The sequence below is a fragment of the Oryctolagus cuniculus genome, chromosome 12, assembly GCF_051225735.1.
Source record: "Oryctolagus cuniculus isolate XC-2025 breed Fujian yellow rabbit chromosome 12, ASM5122573v1, whole genome shotgun sequence".
NCBI classification, from domain to species: domain Eukaryota; kingdom Metazoa; phylum Chordata; class Mammalia; order Lagomorpha; family Leporidae; genus Oryctolagus; species Oryctolagus cuniculus.
In genome coordinates, this window is record NC_142878.1 from 105752379 (window position 1) to 105765133 (window position 12755).

General features: G+C 56.7%; 1 protein-coding gene across 5 annotated transcripts in view; it reads right to left on the reverse strand.

The window, feature by feature from the left end:
• The window catches only part of TBC1D2B (TBC1 domain family member 2B), a 62669-nt gene that overhangs the window by 33478 nt on the left and 16436 nt on the right, over positions 1-12755 (reverse strand). The window contains exon 2 of one of the 5 annotated variants that reach the window (XM_051834568.3): positions 7000-7156. The exons of 1 other annotated variant lie outside the window; for it this stretch is intronic. In XM_051834568.3, coding sequence (XP_051690528.2) covers positions 7000-7156 — 157 coding nt within the window. Of the gene's footprint in view, positions 1-2856; positions 2996-3525; positions 3623-5824; positions 5883-6999; positions 7157-12755 lie in introns of those variants that run through there. 3 more of the 5 variants (XM_051834571.3, XM_089310788.1, XM_089310787.1) reach the window with 3 other exon arrangements.

The following is a 12755-nucleotide window of genomic DNA, read 5'->3' on the forward strand; positions in this document are numbered from 1 at the left end:
TGGCTTCAGCCTGGCCCAGCCCTGGCTATCACAGGCATTTGGGGAATAAATCAGCGGACGGAAGATCTCAGTTTCTCTTTCTCTGTTACTGTTTCTGTGTCATTCTGCCTTTCAAGGAGATAAAATATAAAAAAAAAAAAATTAAAAACAAACAGGAAATGCCAGGCCCCCGATCACCACAGAAGCTGTCTGTGGGCCTTGGGGGTTGAGGAGGCCACTGAGGGAGAGGAGAAAGGGGGGCCCCCAAGCTTCAACCACACCAGTGCCTCTGTCCACTCCATGTAAGGGGTCCCTTTAAGATTTCATTTGGAAAAGGGGTTCCAGTGAACAAGACAGAAGAAGCTGCAGCACCACTAACGCAGCCCAGCCCGTGTGGGGAGCCTGAGGCCAGCGCCTGCAGTGCAGGCCGGAAGAGGGGACTGTGCCTCTCAGAGCAGGACACGGGCCTGCGACGGGGCAGGCGTGCACTGACTGAGAGCACGTGCGTCAGCCCACGGGCTCACGGGCACAGAGGTGGCTCCAACGCCTTTGCTCCACAGGCAGTAAACTGATGCACAGACCCCACAGGCTGGGCTCTGCAGACCCTTGGCGGGCAAAGCGCCACAGTTCTAAGCCAAGCCAGGAAGTGCACACGAGAAGGGGTGACTGCCAAGTGCAGCCTCGCCTTCCTGTGTGGGCTGGGGCAGGGAGGGGCTGTCCCAAACTGTCACCAGCAAAACCTCAGAGCTGGTGGCAGCCCTCAGCCCATCCTGGGAACCCTCCGAGAAGGGCTCACAGGCCGGGGGGGCTGGAGACCAGGGAAGGACACGTAGGAGAAACGGCCTTTAGAAGTGACACTGTGACTCGAGAAACAGGAGGCCCTGCGGAAAGGTCCTGAGAAGTTCAGTTTGGTGCAAAAAGTATTTGAGGGGCCGGCGCTGTGGCACAGTGGGTGAGCCTCCGCCTGTGGCACTGGCATCCCACCTGGGCACCAGTTTGAGTCCTGGCTGCTCCTCTTCTAATAAAGCTTCCTGCTAATGTGCCTGGGAAAGCAGTGGAGGATGGTCCAACTGCTTGGGCCCCTGCACCCACATGGGAGACCCAGGAGAAGCTCCGAACAGCCCAGCTCCGCATGTTGCAGCCATCTGGGGAGCGATCCAGCAGGTGGAAGATCTCGTTCTCTCTCTGTCCCTCCTTCTCTGTATCTCTGCCTCTCAAATAAATAAATAAATCTTTTACAAAATTTGAAATCCATGTACATGCAGGGTCTTCAAAAAGTTCATGAAAAAACTATTGCATAAATTTCAAAAATTTTTGCATTAAAATAACTGAGGGGCCAGCACTGTGGTACAATGGGTAAAGCTGCCACCTGCAGTGCCAGCATCCCATATGGGCACTGGTTCAAGTCCCAGCTGCTCCACTTCCAATCCAGCTCTCTGCTGTGGACTGGGAAAGCAGCAGAAGATGGCCCTAGTCCTTGGGCCCCTGCACCCGCACAGAAAGACCTAGAGAAAACTCCTAGTTCCTGGCTTCGGATCAGCACAGCTCCATCCATTGCAGCCAATTGGGGAGTGAACCAGTGGATGGAAGACCTCTCTCTCTCTGTAACTCTGACTTTCAAATGAATAAATAAATCTTTAAAAAATAAATAAATAAAATAAACTGAGCTCTTAATTCTATTTTTCCATGAACTTCTTTGAAGTATCCTTTTAGTTCCCAGCTTAACAAGTTTTTGTTGTCATTGCAGAACAGCTATTTTTGTCTGGGTTTTGGGTTTTGAAAAGCCTCTTGAAACTGAATTTATGAAAAGCAAGCTGCTAGCCCCTCCCCTGTGCATGTCCCACGCTGACTGGGGGAATCACGGCTGGGACCGGCCTGTCCTCAAGGACTGAGAAAGCACGGTGGACGTTCGTGATTGGGTCCCCTGCCCTGCAGCGTCGGTGGGGACGGGAGGTCTGAGCCTGGGGACTGCTGGCGCCTGGCCCGTCTCTGTTCTGTTAAAACACTTTCCAATGCCTAAGCGGCACCTTGGAGGGGACTTAGTGAGTTCACACAGCTGCAGGTTCCAGCACAGTCCAGGCCCCTCTCAGGCTCGCCGCCACCCAGGAGCCCTTCACTGGCCAGCTGTACATGGACGCCCACGTCCCCGCTGGGCTCCCGTTCCCACCAGGACTGCTGGAGCCTTCCTCTCGTCTGCTCTCTGACTGCCGCCTCACCAGGCCCAGCTGCTCCGCCAGCAACCTCTGTGGACAGCAGGCTCCCCTAAAACCTGGCCCACAAGGAGAGGAGAAAGAGCCCAGGCAGGGGCTGCCGTGTGCCCGTGTGCGAGCAGGAGTGTGCGAGCCCAGCTGGCGTCAGCAGACAGGTGGCCCAGCCTGGAAAAGCCCCTCTCCTCACCCAGACTGCGAAGGCACGGTGAGGAGGAGCAGGTAGCTCCCGAGTGAGGACGCGGTGTGCATCTCGGCACCGACAAGGAGAGGCCCTGGCCTTGGGCTTCCCAGCACCCAGCAGGGCCAGCTGGCCAAGACACCAATCGTGAGAACTAGACCTCTGTCTGCCTCACTCACAGATGCACACCCAGCCCCCAACTCGACACACACCAGCAAAATGGCTGAGCAAATAAATAAGACACCGACACACGCGGCAGGAGAGGCTTCTGGGCCCGGGGAAGCGGGCGGGAGGCCACAGAGGCCCCTGCAGAGCTCAGCGAGGCCGCAGGAGGCCCCTCCCACACTGAGCAGAGCTGCAACCCCACCATGCGGCTTCCCCGCCCACACACATGCCACACACACACACACACACACACACGCCACCCCCGCCCTGCCCCTTCTCAGCCTGGCCTTTGCAGTGCCTTCCAACCACAGGGCTCCAGAGTACCTTGCTCCCTGATGTCCTCAAGGTGCCCGGAGTTCCTCTCCCACACCACGCTGGTGATCACCACGACTTAACAGTTAGAAAGGACACAGCATCCTGTCGCCCTTTGCAAAGGGCACTACGGAGGCAAGGCGAGTCTCACCCCTCCCGTGGTTCCCCTCCTGCAGAGAGGAGTCACACAAACTGCCGAGGACTCCAAGGGGAGGCTGCGCGCACACAGCTGCTGGGAGGGCAGCGCTAACCTCCGCCGTGCGGCTGCTTCACAGCAGGAAGCGTGCGGTCACTGCTTTCTGCAAGCGACGCCTCCGCGTTCAAACAGGTGCCACTGTGGTCACGCGCGCCGGCGTCCCCCGGAACCCTGGGGGAGTCCTACAGAGAGCAAGGTCTTGCAGCCCCAGATCGCTCTTGTATTGGGGAACGAGGTCGACAGATTTCAGCGTGGCGGCTTCCAGAGGCTGGCAGACGGGACAGGTGGACAGACGCAGTCACCCACCCACTTTGCAACCCTGACTGACGTTAGGAGACTGTAAACTCCCATCGCGCATGCAACAGGTCTCTTACTCTGACCACAGGAATTTTAGCCAAAAAAAAAAAAAAAAAAAAAGATTTCAGGCCATTATGTGACAATGCCAGCTCCCTAACCAATACTCATTCCAGCTCTTTCTTACTTACAGCACTTGCAATGGCCAAGAAACAGTCTCAGCTAATGGTGCGTATGTTTTGACACAAGTGCCGCTCCCGGGACAGCCACCACACGTAGGAACTAGTCAGTGTATTTACTCTGAGGACAGAGAAGAGAAAGTGAGGAACAGGAATGGACATGCGGTACAGCACTGAAGACCCCCCTTGGGGTACCCACGCCCTGCATCAGAGTCCCTGGGTTCAACTCCAGGCTCCATTACTGATTCCAGGCTCCTGCTAAGGCGCACCCTGGGAGGCAGCAGGTGATGGCTCAAGTTGTTGGGCCTCTGCCACCTCCTGGAGCCATGGGCTCCTGGCCCAGCCCCAGATGCAGGCACTTGGGAATGAGCCAGCAGAGAGAAGATCTCTCTGTCCCTCTGTCTCTCTGCCTTAACAAAAAAATCCTTAAAAATAAATAAATAAACAAATAAATAAAAAGGGCACAGGTGAGTAGCTTCCCCAGCCATGAACTACCCAGAGAGAACTATCCGTAAGCTCCTATTAGGTCTCTTGCTAATTATAGTCAAACAGAATCTTGACCCACTGAAAAGTTAGCATAGTATCCATACACGCATGTGCACATGCACACCCCCCCTCAGTGCTCACGCGTTCATGCACATACACACCCCAGTACCTGTGGGGGCTGGTTCCAGGACCGCCCCCACCACGGACACCAAACTCTGCAGACACTGCATCCCTTACGTAAAACGCATGCTACCGACATGCAGCCTGCACGATGCTTTCACCTGTCTCTGTTACTTACGATATCCAACAATGTCTACCCTGTACAGAGTTGTACGTTTCATTGTGCAGTAAAGGTAAAGGAAAAGTCTGCCTGTGTTCAGCAGAGACCCAACTGTTTTTCCCCAATATTTTTGATCCAAGGTTGGATGAATCCACAGGTGGGGATCACACAGACAGGGAGGGCCATGTACACACACGCACACGCGTGTGTGTGTGTGTGTGTATCCATGTGTGTGTATCTTTACCCTGAATAAGGCAGCGTCCTGTCTGAGCCCCACCACCCCAGGCCACAGCCCCCTGTGCCAGAGAACAAGCGGTGCACTCAGAGTCCCACACCCAGTAAATGTCGAGTCTTCAGGCCAGGGGCCGGCGCTGTGGCGCAGTGGATGAAGCCACCCCCTGCAGTGCCGGCATCCCATATGGGTGCCGGTTCTAGTCCCGGCTGCTCCACTTCCGATCCAGCTCTCTGCTATGGCCTGGGAAGGCTGTAGAAGATGGCCCTCGGGGTTCCCTCCACCACACTGAGCTGCCTGCCAAGGTGTCCACAGGGCTACCGGTGGGAAGTGTCGTCCCCATGCTGACTTGAGATACTGACGGGTCATGTCTGTCACAGCTCAAATGAAAGGGCAAGGAACGTTCAAAGAGCGAGGCAACTAGAGACAGGAGGAGGAGCTTCATCGTCTGCCGTGACTCAGTCATGCCAACACTCACCTCCCGTTCTTCCCACACCTGGCCTGGCTGGACCGGGCTGAGCGCTACCTGCAGGCTCAGAGGGAAGGGGAGGCGAGCCTAGTGGTTAGGACACCACACCCACCCCTCAGTGCTTGGGTTCAGCTCCTGACTCCAGTTTCCCAACACAGACCACCCTGGGAGGCGGTGAAGTCACTGCTTCCTCCACCCTTGTGCGAGATCTGAATTCGGTTCCTGAGTCCTGGCCGCTGCAGGCATCTGGGGAACAAACCAGCAAATGGGCCGGGCTCTCTCCCTCTCCCTCTCCAATAAACTCACGACAACGCACATCACAGAGCACTGTCACAGAATGAAACACCCTCGCGCGCTCTTCTCCCCAGTCTCCCCTCTGATGAGTAAACCAGAGGTAAGGATGCCTCGTTCCTCCACTTCCTCTGTAAGCGCCTTGACCTCCGACTGAGTCCTGAACAGTGCCCAGTGCCCAGTTTCGCTCTTCGCTCCTGGAGGACACCTAAGTCCCGGAGAGTCTAAAGGCACAGCCATCTCAAAGGCACTCAGACCACTGCTCTTGGGATAACGTCCCGGCTCTGCCGCCCACGCTGCCCGCCAGGCTCCGGCTCTCCTGCCTCAACTCCCTCCCTCTCCTTCCAGGCTGCTTCCTGGCTGTCACTTCCTCAGGGAAGCCCCAGCTCTGCTCAGCCAGCGGTGACCTGTGGTGCCCTGCACTCCTTCCCCGACGCTGACCCCAGTGCCTTAGCACAGCTGCCTTGCTCCCTGAGGGAGGCCCAAGCCCCTCACCGCAGCCTGCTCACTGAGTCCACCAGTCCCTGCCAAGGGCCACAAAACTGCATCTCACCCTCAAGCCCAAAGAAAGAGACGTGACCACGGACTCCGGACATCTTCCCCGCCCCCTCACGTGGGTTAATAAGGGCAGAGGACCACCCTCCTCTTAGGGCAGCGTCTCCATGCTGTGTCTGCAGGATGAAGAGACTGGGGCACACGGAGCGCCCTCCCCAAGGCTGCTGCTTCCCGACTGGGCTTCCAGCTGCTCCCAGGACCCCGGGACACCGAGTCTCCGACTCTGGGTGAGCTCAGTCAACAGTGGGCGACGCCGGAGCTGTGCAGAGGGGCTCGGACATGAAAACGGGGGCTAAGTTCTCGGTGCACTGAGAGGCTGGGACACCCTGCACCTGACGTGAGAAGTACACACAGAGACCTCTCGCTGGCCAGGGCTTTAACCTGCTCAGCGCACTGTGACAGCAGCAACACGGCTGGCAGACCTGGGAAGTCAGGGAAGTCGTCTGTTTCCGGAACAAATCGGCCGCATACGTGCAGCCCCTCCCCGGGGTAGCAGCCCGGTGATATACCGAGCAGAAGGCCCAGCCCTCCCCACCCAGGTGTCAGAGTCAAGCCTACAGGGTAGATGTGGCCAGCACGGGGTGGAGGCTGGGCTCCCGGAGCCCGTCATTCCCGGAGCCCATCATTCTCTGGATCTGCTCCTCCTCTAGTCTGCGGGCCACCTCCCCCTACCCCTCAAACAGGCCAGCCCCGGGGCGTGGAGGGGGGGTGAGCCCGGGGCGTGGAGGGGGGGCGGGCCCCACCATGCCGCTCTTGCTAGAGCACTCGATACAACTGAGTGGGCAGTCACGCCCAGGAGTCAGGACAACGGCTCTGAGAAGCACTGCGGAGGCCCCGTCCAGGGTCCCCCCACAACGGACACACAGGTGTGGGGGCTGCACCTCCGGGTCCGTGGAAAGCAGGCAGGCCGGGGTCAGGACGCAGTTCACCTGTCTCAGCAAGTGCCGACCCGGTCATAAAACCTCTCCACTCTGCTGGGCACGGGCCTTGCTGGGCCCAAGGTCCCCACCAGGCCTGACCGTGGCTCTCGCCTGCAGCACCACTGACAATGGGAGGCTGCCCACCCCGTAGGGATTTTCCCCGAAACCTCCTTCTGAATCCGTTGTCACCCACTGCCGAGGCGACGGGCTAGGTGGAGTCCCCTCCTTGCGGGGCTCACCTGTGGGGGCTCACCTGTGTTGTCTCTGGCCACCAGGCCCTTGGGGAACTCGGCCCCGGCCACTGGGGAGGAGCGGCTGTCCCACTTGGCCGCGTCCAGGCTGTTGCAATACTCCCATCTCTTCTGCTGGAGCTCCTGCAACCAGTAGGTCATGAGCTGCCGGTTAGGAGCCTGGGAAGAGGGAGGGAACACATCACGGCCACCCATGAGTGAAGAATTTTTAAAAAGCCCCAAACAAACAAGCTACGTCTCGTGAGCACAGCCCGAGCTCCTTGCCACGTGAGGACGACGAAGGCCGTCTCAGTGAGGGAGGCCGGCGGCGTCTGCTCTCAGAGCTGGCTGAGCACACACAGTTTTTGTTTTTTCTTACAGGCAGAGTGGACAGTGAGAGTGAGAGTGAGAGAGAGAGAAAGAGAGAGAGAAAGGTCTTCCTTTTGCCGTTGGTTCACACTCCAGTGGCCGCCGCAGGCGGCGCACTGTGGCTGGCACACCATGCTGCTCCAATGGTCGGAGCCAGGTGCCTCCTCCTGGTCTCCCATGGGGTGCAGGGCCCAAGCACTTGGGCCATCCTCCACTGCACTCCCGGGCCACAGCAGAGAGCTGGCCTGGAAGAGGGGCAACTGGGACAGAATCCAGCGCCCCAACTGGGACTAGAACCCGGTGTGCCTGCGCCGCAAGGTGGAGGATTAGCCTAGTGAGCCGCAGCGCCGGCCAAGCACATGCAGTTCTAACTGGGACAGTGAGCCCAGCTAGTGAGACACCTTCTTCCATGCGGATCGTGGCGCCGACACAGCAGGTCTCCCGCCCCAAGTCCCGGGAGGGTGGCCACGCTCCACTCCAAACGGCTCGCGTCTCCACCAAAAGACACCCATCTCGGGCAGGTAAGGCTGACGTTCTTGCCAGGCCACACCAGGTAATGACAATGACATCGGAACCCTCGGCCATCCAAGATGGTGCCGAGAAACGGAAGGCACACCTATCACAACGGGGAATGCTTCTCAGCACTGCCGGCACCAGGCCAGGACCTCCTACATGGCTGGTGGGAACACAAGAGAACAGTGTGGGGGCCAGTGCTGTGGCGTAGTGGGCTAAGCCTTTGCCTGTGGCACTGGCATCCCATATGGGCACTGGTTCAGGTCCTAGCTACTCCTCTTCCAATCTAGCTTTCTGCTACGGCCTGGGAAAGCAGTAGATGGCCCAAGCGCTTGGGCCCCTGCACCTGCATGAGAGACCTGGAGGAAGCTCCCAGCTCCTGGCTTCGGATAGGCCCAGCTCCAGCCATTGAGACCATTTGGGGAGTAGACCAACGGATGGAAGACTTCTCTTTCTCTCCCTCTGTCTGTCTGTAACTCTACCTCTCAAGTAAATAAACTTTTTTTTTTTTTTTTGACAGGCAGAGTTAGGCAATGAGAGAGAGAGACAGAGAGAAAGGTCTTCCTTCCGATGGTTCACCCCCCAAATGGCTGCTACAGCCGGCGCTGTGCCGATCTGAAGCCAGCAGCCAGGTGCTTCTCCTGGTCTCCCATGCGGGTGCAGGGCCCAAGCCCATCCTCCACTGCCTTCCCAGGTCACAGCAGAGAGCTGGACTGGAAGAGGAGCAACCGGGACAGAACCAGCACCCCAACCGGGACTAGAACCCGGGGTGCCGGCGCCGCAGGTGGAGAATTAGCCTAGTGAGCCGCAGCACCGGCCGCGAGTAAATAAATCTTAAAAGAAAAACAGCTTGGCAGTTCCTAATGGAGCTCAACACCCACCTGCCAAGTAACCCAGCAAACCCAAGAGGAACAAAAATACGCATTCACAGAAACCACCTACATGAGGCTTTATTCTTAACTGCTCCAAACCGCAAACCACCCCAGACGCAGCCCATCTGGCGCATGACCCACAGAATGTGGCACATCCACACAGCAAGCCATGATTCTGCAACAAAATCGGCAAAACGCCCATACGACACAGGTGACGACAGTGCTCACTGCTAAGTGACGGAAGCCACGCCCCAAAGGCTACAGCCCCGTTTACGTAACACTTTGAAAAGCCACATTAGAAAGGAAACAGCCTGTGGCAGCCAGGGCGTGGGGTGCCAGGGCGTGGGGTGAGGGTGACACAAGAGACTGTGGGGTGATGGGTTGCTGTGTGCCTGACATGGCAGCGGATCCAGTCTACACACTGACCCACAGCAGTGTCTGCCTCACAGAGCAACTCCACAATTGATTCATCGATCAGACAACCCCCCAGGTGTGGGAGACCCCAGGCAGTGAACCTAGCTGTGAACACACTAGGCAGCAGGTGTGGGTCATAGGTCTCCAGGCTGCTGACCCCTCCTCCCCCAAGCCAAGGGGTCTCAAGGGGAGGAAGGTGGCCACAGCACCACAGTGGGAACCTCACAACACTGGGGCCGGTGGGCCAGCAGACACAGTGCAGAAAACCGCTCCAGGGGCCTGATAGCAAGTGACAGCCTACAGCCCCCACGACTACCAGCAAGGAAATGATCTCCAGGTGCTGTGGCTCCGCCTGGGGCACAGCCACCCACTTGGGCATCTCTGAGTATTTCCACGAAGTTCTGCTCTCAGCCAAGCCAGTACTTCCTTCACTCCTTCGGCCAAGGTTAACTGAGCACCTGGGGCCCTGCCAGCCGCAGGTTGCAGGCACATTCAGTGCTGTGACACAGGACAGAGGGGTGGCAGGGCTGGCGTGAGGGAAAAGGGCCAAGGCACCAAAGCTTAGGCCAGCTGCCAGCGGAGGTGCAAAAGCCTCAAAGGATTGGCCTAATGTCTGTCTGTGTCTGTCTGTCTGTCTCTCTCCAACACAGAGAGGCCAATATGCCTGTGTCTCTCCAGCACGCAGCTCAGGGCTGGGCACGTCGCAGGTGTGCAGTGAATACGGAAATGAAACAGCAAATGCACAAACAACTAATCAGGAGGGGATGCAGGAGCTTCGTGTTGAAGGGGACACAGGCAGCGGCCAGAAAGAAAAGTGGGAAAAAGAGGCGGGCTCCAGGCAGCCGAAGAGCATGCTGGGGGCTGGTGCGGTGATGTAACAGGTAAAGCTGCCGCCTGCAGTGCCGGCATCCCATATGGGCGTTGCTTCGAGTCCCGGCTGCTCTGCTTCCGATCCAGTTCTCTGCTCTGGCCTGGGAAAGCAGTGGAAGATGGCCCAAGTCCTTGGGCCCTGCACCCACATGGGAGACCTGGAATGGCTCCTTCATATCGGCTCAGCTCCGGCTGTTGTGACCATCTGGGGAATGAATCAGTGGATAGAAGACACCTCCCCTCTCTCCCTCCCTGCCTCCTTCTCTCTCTCCCTCTCTCTCTCTCTTTTTCCTTCTCTGCATCTGCCTCTCTGTAACTCTGCCTTTCAAATAAAATAAATAAATCTTAAAAAAAAAAAAAAAAAAAGAGAGAGAGAGAGAGAAAGAGCACATGGAAAGCAAGACAGGGGGCCTGTGGCAGGGACTGGGGTACGGCAGGGACCGGGGCCCTGTCACTGCCGATGGACGATGTCATGAGATGATGAGGGGTGGTTTAGGAATGGGGACATGGGCTCAGACCCAGAAGCCGTGAGCCCACTGGAGAGACCCACGAATGGCAGCCCTTAGTATGGGCAGCGGGCTGGCTGTGGGGTGGAGGGCGGAGCTGTCCCAGGAAGGCAAAGAGAAGGTGCACACTGCAGCAGGAGGGCGGAAGGGAGCCACAGGGCAAGTCGGGGACTGCGAGACACAACCACAGCTAAAACCAGGGCCCAGAGCCCCTGCACTTCCTCCCACAGAAGGCAGACAGAGGCCCAGGGAGGGAAGTGACCGCCCAGGCCACCCAGCAGTCAGTGGCACTGCCTGCCACACTCAGCTTGGAGGGAAGCGTGAGTGCACACATACACGTGTGTGGATGTCCTGGTCCCAGCCCTGGGAGACCGGCACAGCGGTGAGCAGAGCACCCGGCACCTTCCGCCCAGCCGGGACTCCACGCGCTCACCTCCTGCCTCACACACCGGCTGCTCCAGGGGCAGAGCCCTCACTAACCTCTCGGGCTGTGTCCCAGAGTGCAGGCACCAACAAATTCAGCTGCTTCTTAAAAAAAAAAAAAAAAAAAAAAAGAAAGAAAGAAAAGAAAAAGAAAAAAGAAAAATTCTCCCTTTCGATCTCTGAGGATTAAATCCAAAAGGGAACAGTGAGTGACCTCTTAATCATCACTCACGAAATCCTGGGGTAGGAAAGCTTTTAGGTCACATGACAAGCATCAGGGTGTAGACATCTGGTCTACAAGGCAGGCAAAACCACCTCGAGAAACGGATTAACTGGGGCTCAGCTGCCATTCAAAGAACCTGACCTCGACCCTGTGCAGCTGGGGAAAGGGAGCTGGGGGGACCTCACGCTGGGGAGGCAGAAAAAGCACCCAAAGGTCTGCCCCCCAGGTGGGGGGCCCCAGAGACAGAAACGCAATGATTACAGCAGGCGCAGCAGGCAGCAGAAACCCAGGAAGCCCCTGCATCTTCCACTCCGTGTGTGTTTTTTATTTTATTATAAAGATTAATTTACTTGAAAGACAGTTACAGAGAAGCAGAGGCAGAGAGAGAGAGAGAGAGAGCGAGCGAGCACGCACTTCATCCGATGGTTCATTCCCCAAATGGTCACCAACAGCCAGAGCTGAGCTGATCCGAAGCCAGGAGCCAGAAACTTCTCTCACGCAGGTGCAGGGGCCCAGGGCCTCCTCTCTCTACTGCTTTCCCAGGCCACAGCAGAGAGCTGGACTGGAAATAGAGCAGCCAGGACTCAAACCAGTGCCCATACGGGATGCCGGCGCTGCAGGTGTTTTACCCAGTAAACCACAGCACCGGCCCCCTATTTTTTATATTGTTAAGGACTTTTTATTTACTTGAAAGTCAGTGTTTTAGGGAGACAGAGATCTTCCATCCACTGGTTCATTCCCCAGATGCCCATAACGGACATGGCTGGGTCTGGACAAAGCCAGGAGCCAGGAGCTTCCTTCAGGTCTCCCACATGGGTGGCACTCGAGCCATCTTCTGCTGGTTTTCCAGGTGCATTAGCTGGGAGCTAGATTGGAAGTGGAGCAGCCAAAACTTGAATCGGTGCCCACTTGGGAGCTGGCTAGTACCACAAAGCCAGCCCCTACTTGGTATGTTAACAGAAGCCTAATTTCTTTCTGGCCTTGCCCAGTCCTAAGTAGATGTTAAATGACAAACACATCTCTTCACAGCCCCAGTCCCAATAAAACTAGTCTGGATCTGCCCTAGCCACTCAGCACAGTAGCCACTGGACACGTGTGGCTGAGCCCACGAAACATGGCCACGGCCTCATAAGGAAATATTTTAGAACATCTTATGGTATATTATTACAGTTAATTAATATTACTATTACCTTTACACATGTAACGTGGTGATTTGAACATTTAAAGGTATAAATGTGTGGGGCCCCGTGTTGTGGCACAGTGGGTTTGAGCCAGGACTCGAAGTGGAGCCCATATGGGATGCTGACACTGCAGGCTGAGGCTTAGCCCACTACACCGCATTACCAGCCACATTCAAATTTGACTCATGACTTAATAGACTAATGAAATGAATAAAAACCATTAAGTTACTGGAAGAAAATGCCTATATAATGAAAAGCGTTCCTGCCTCTTTTTATCTCCCGTAACCACAGCTGCTTTGATTTCCACCCAACTTTAAAGACAGGGAAGGAGGGGCCAGGGCTGTGGCATGCTGGGTAAAGCCGCTGCCTGCAGTGCCGGCATCCCACATGGGCGCCAGTTCAAGTTCC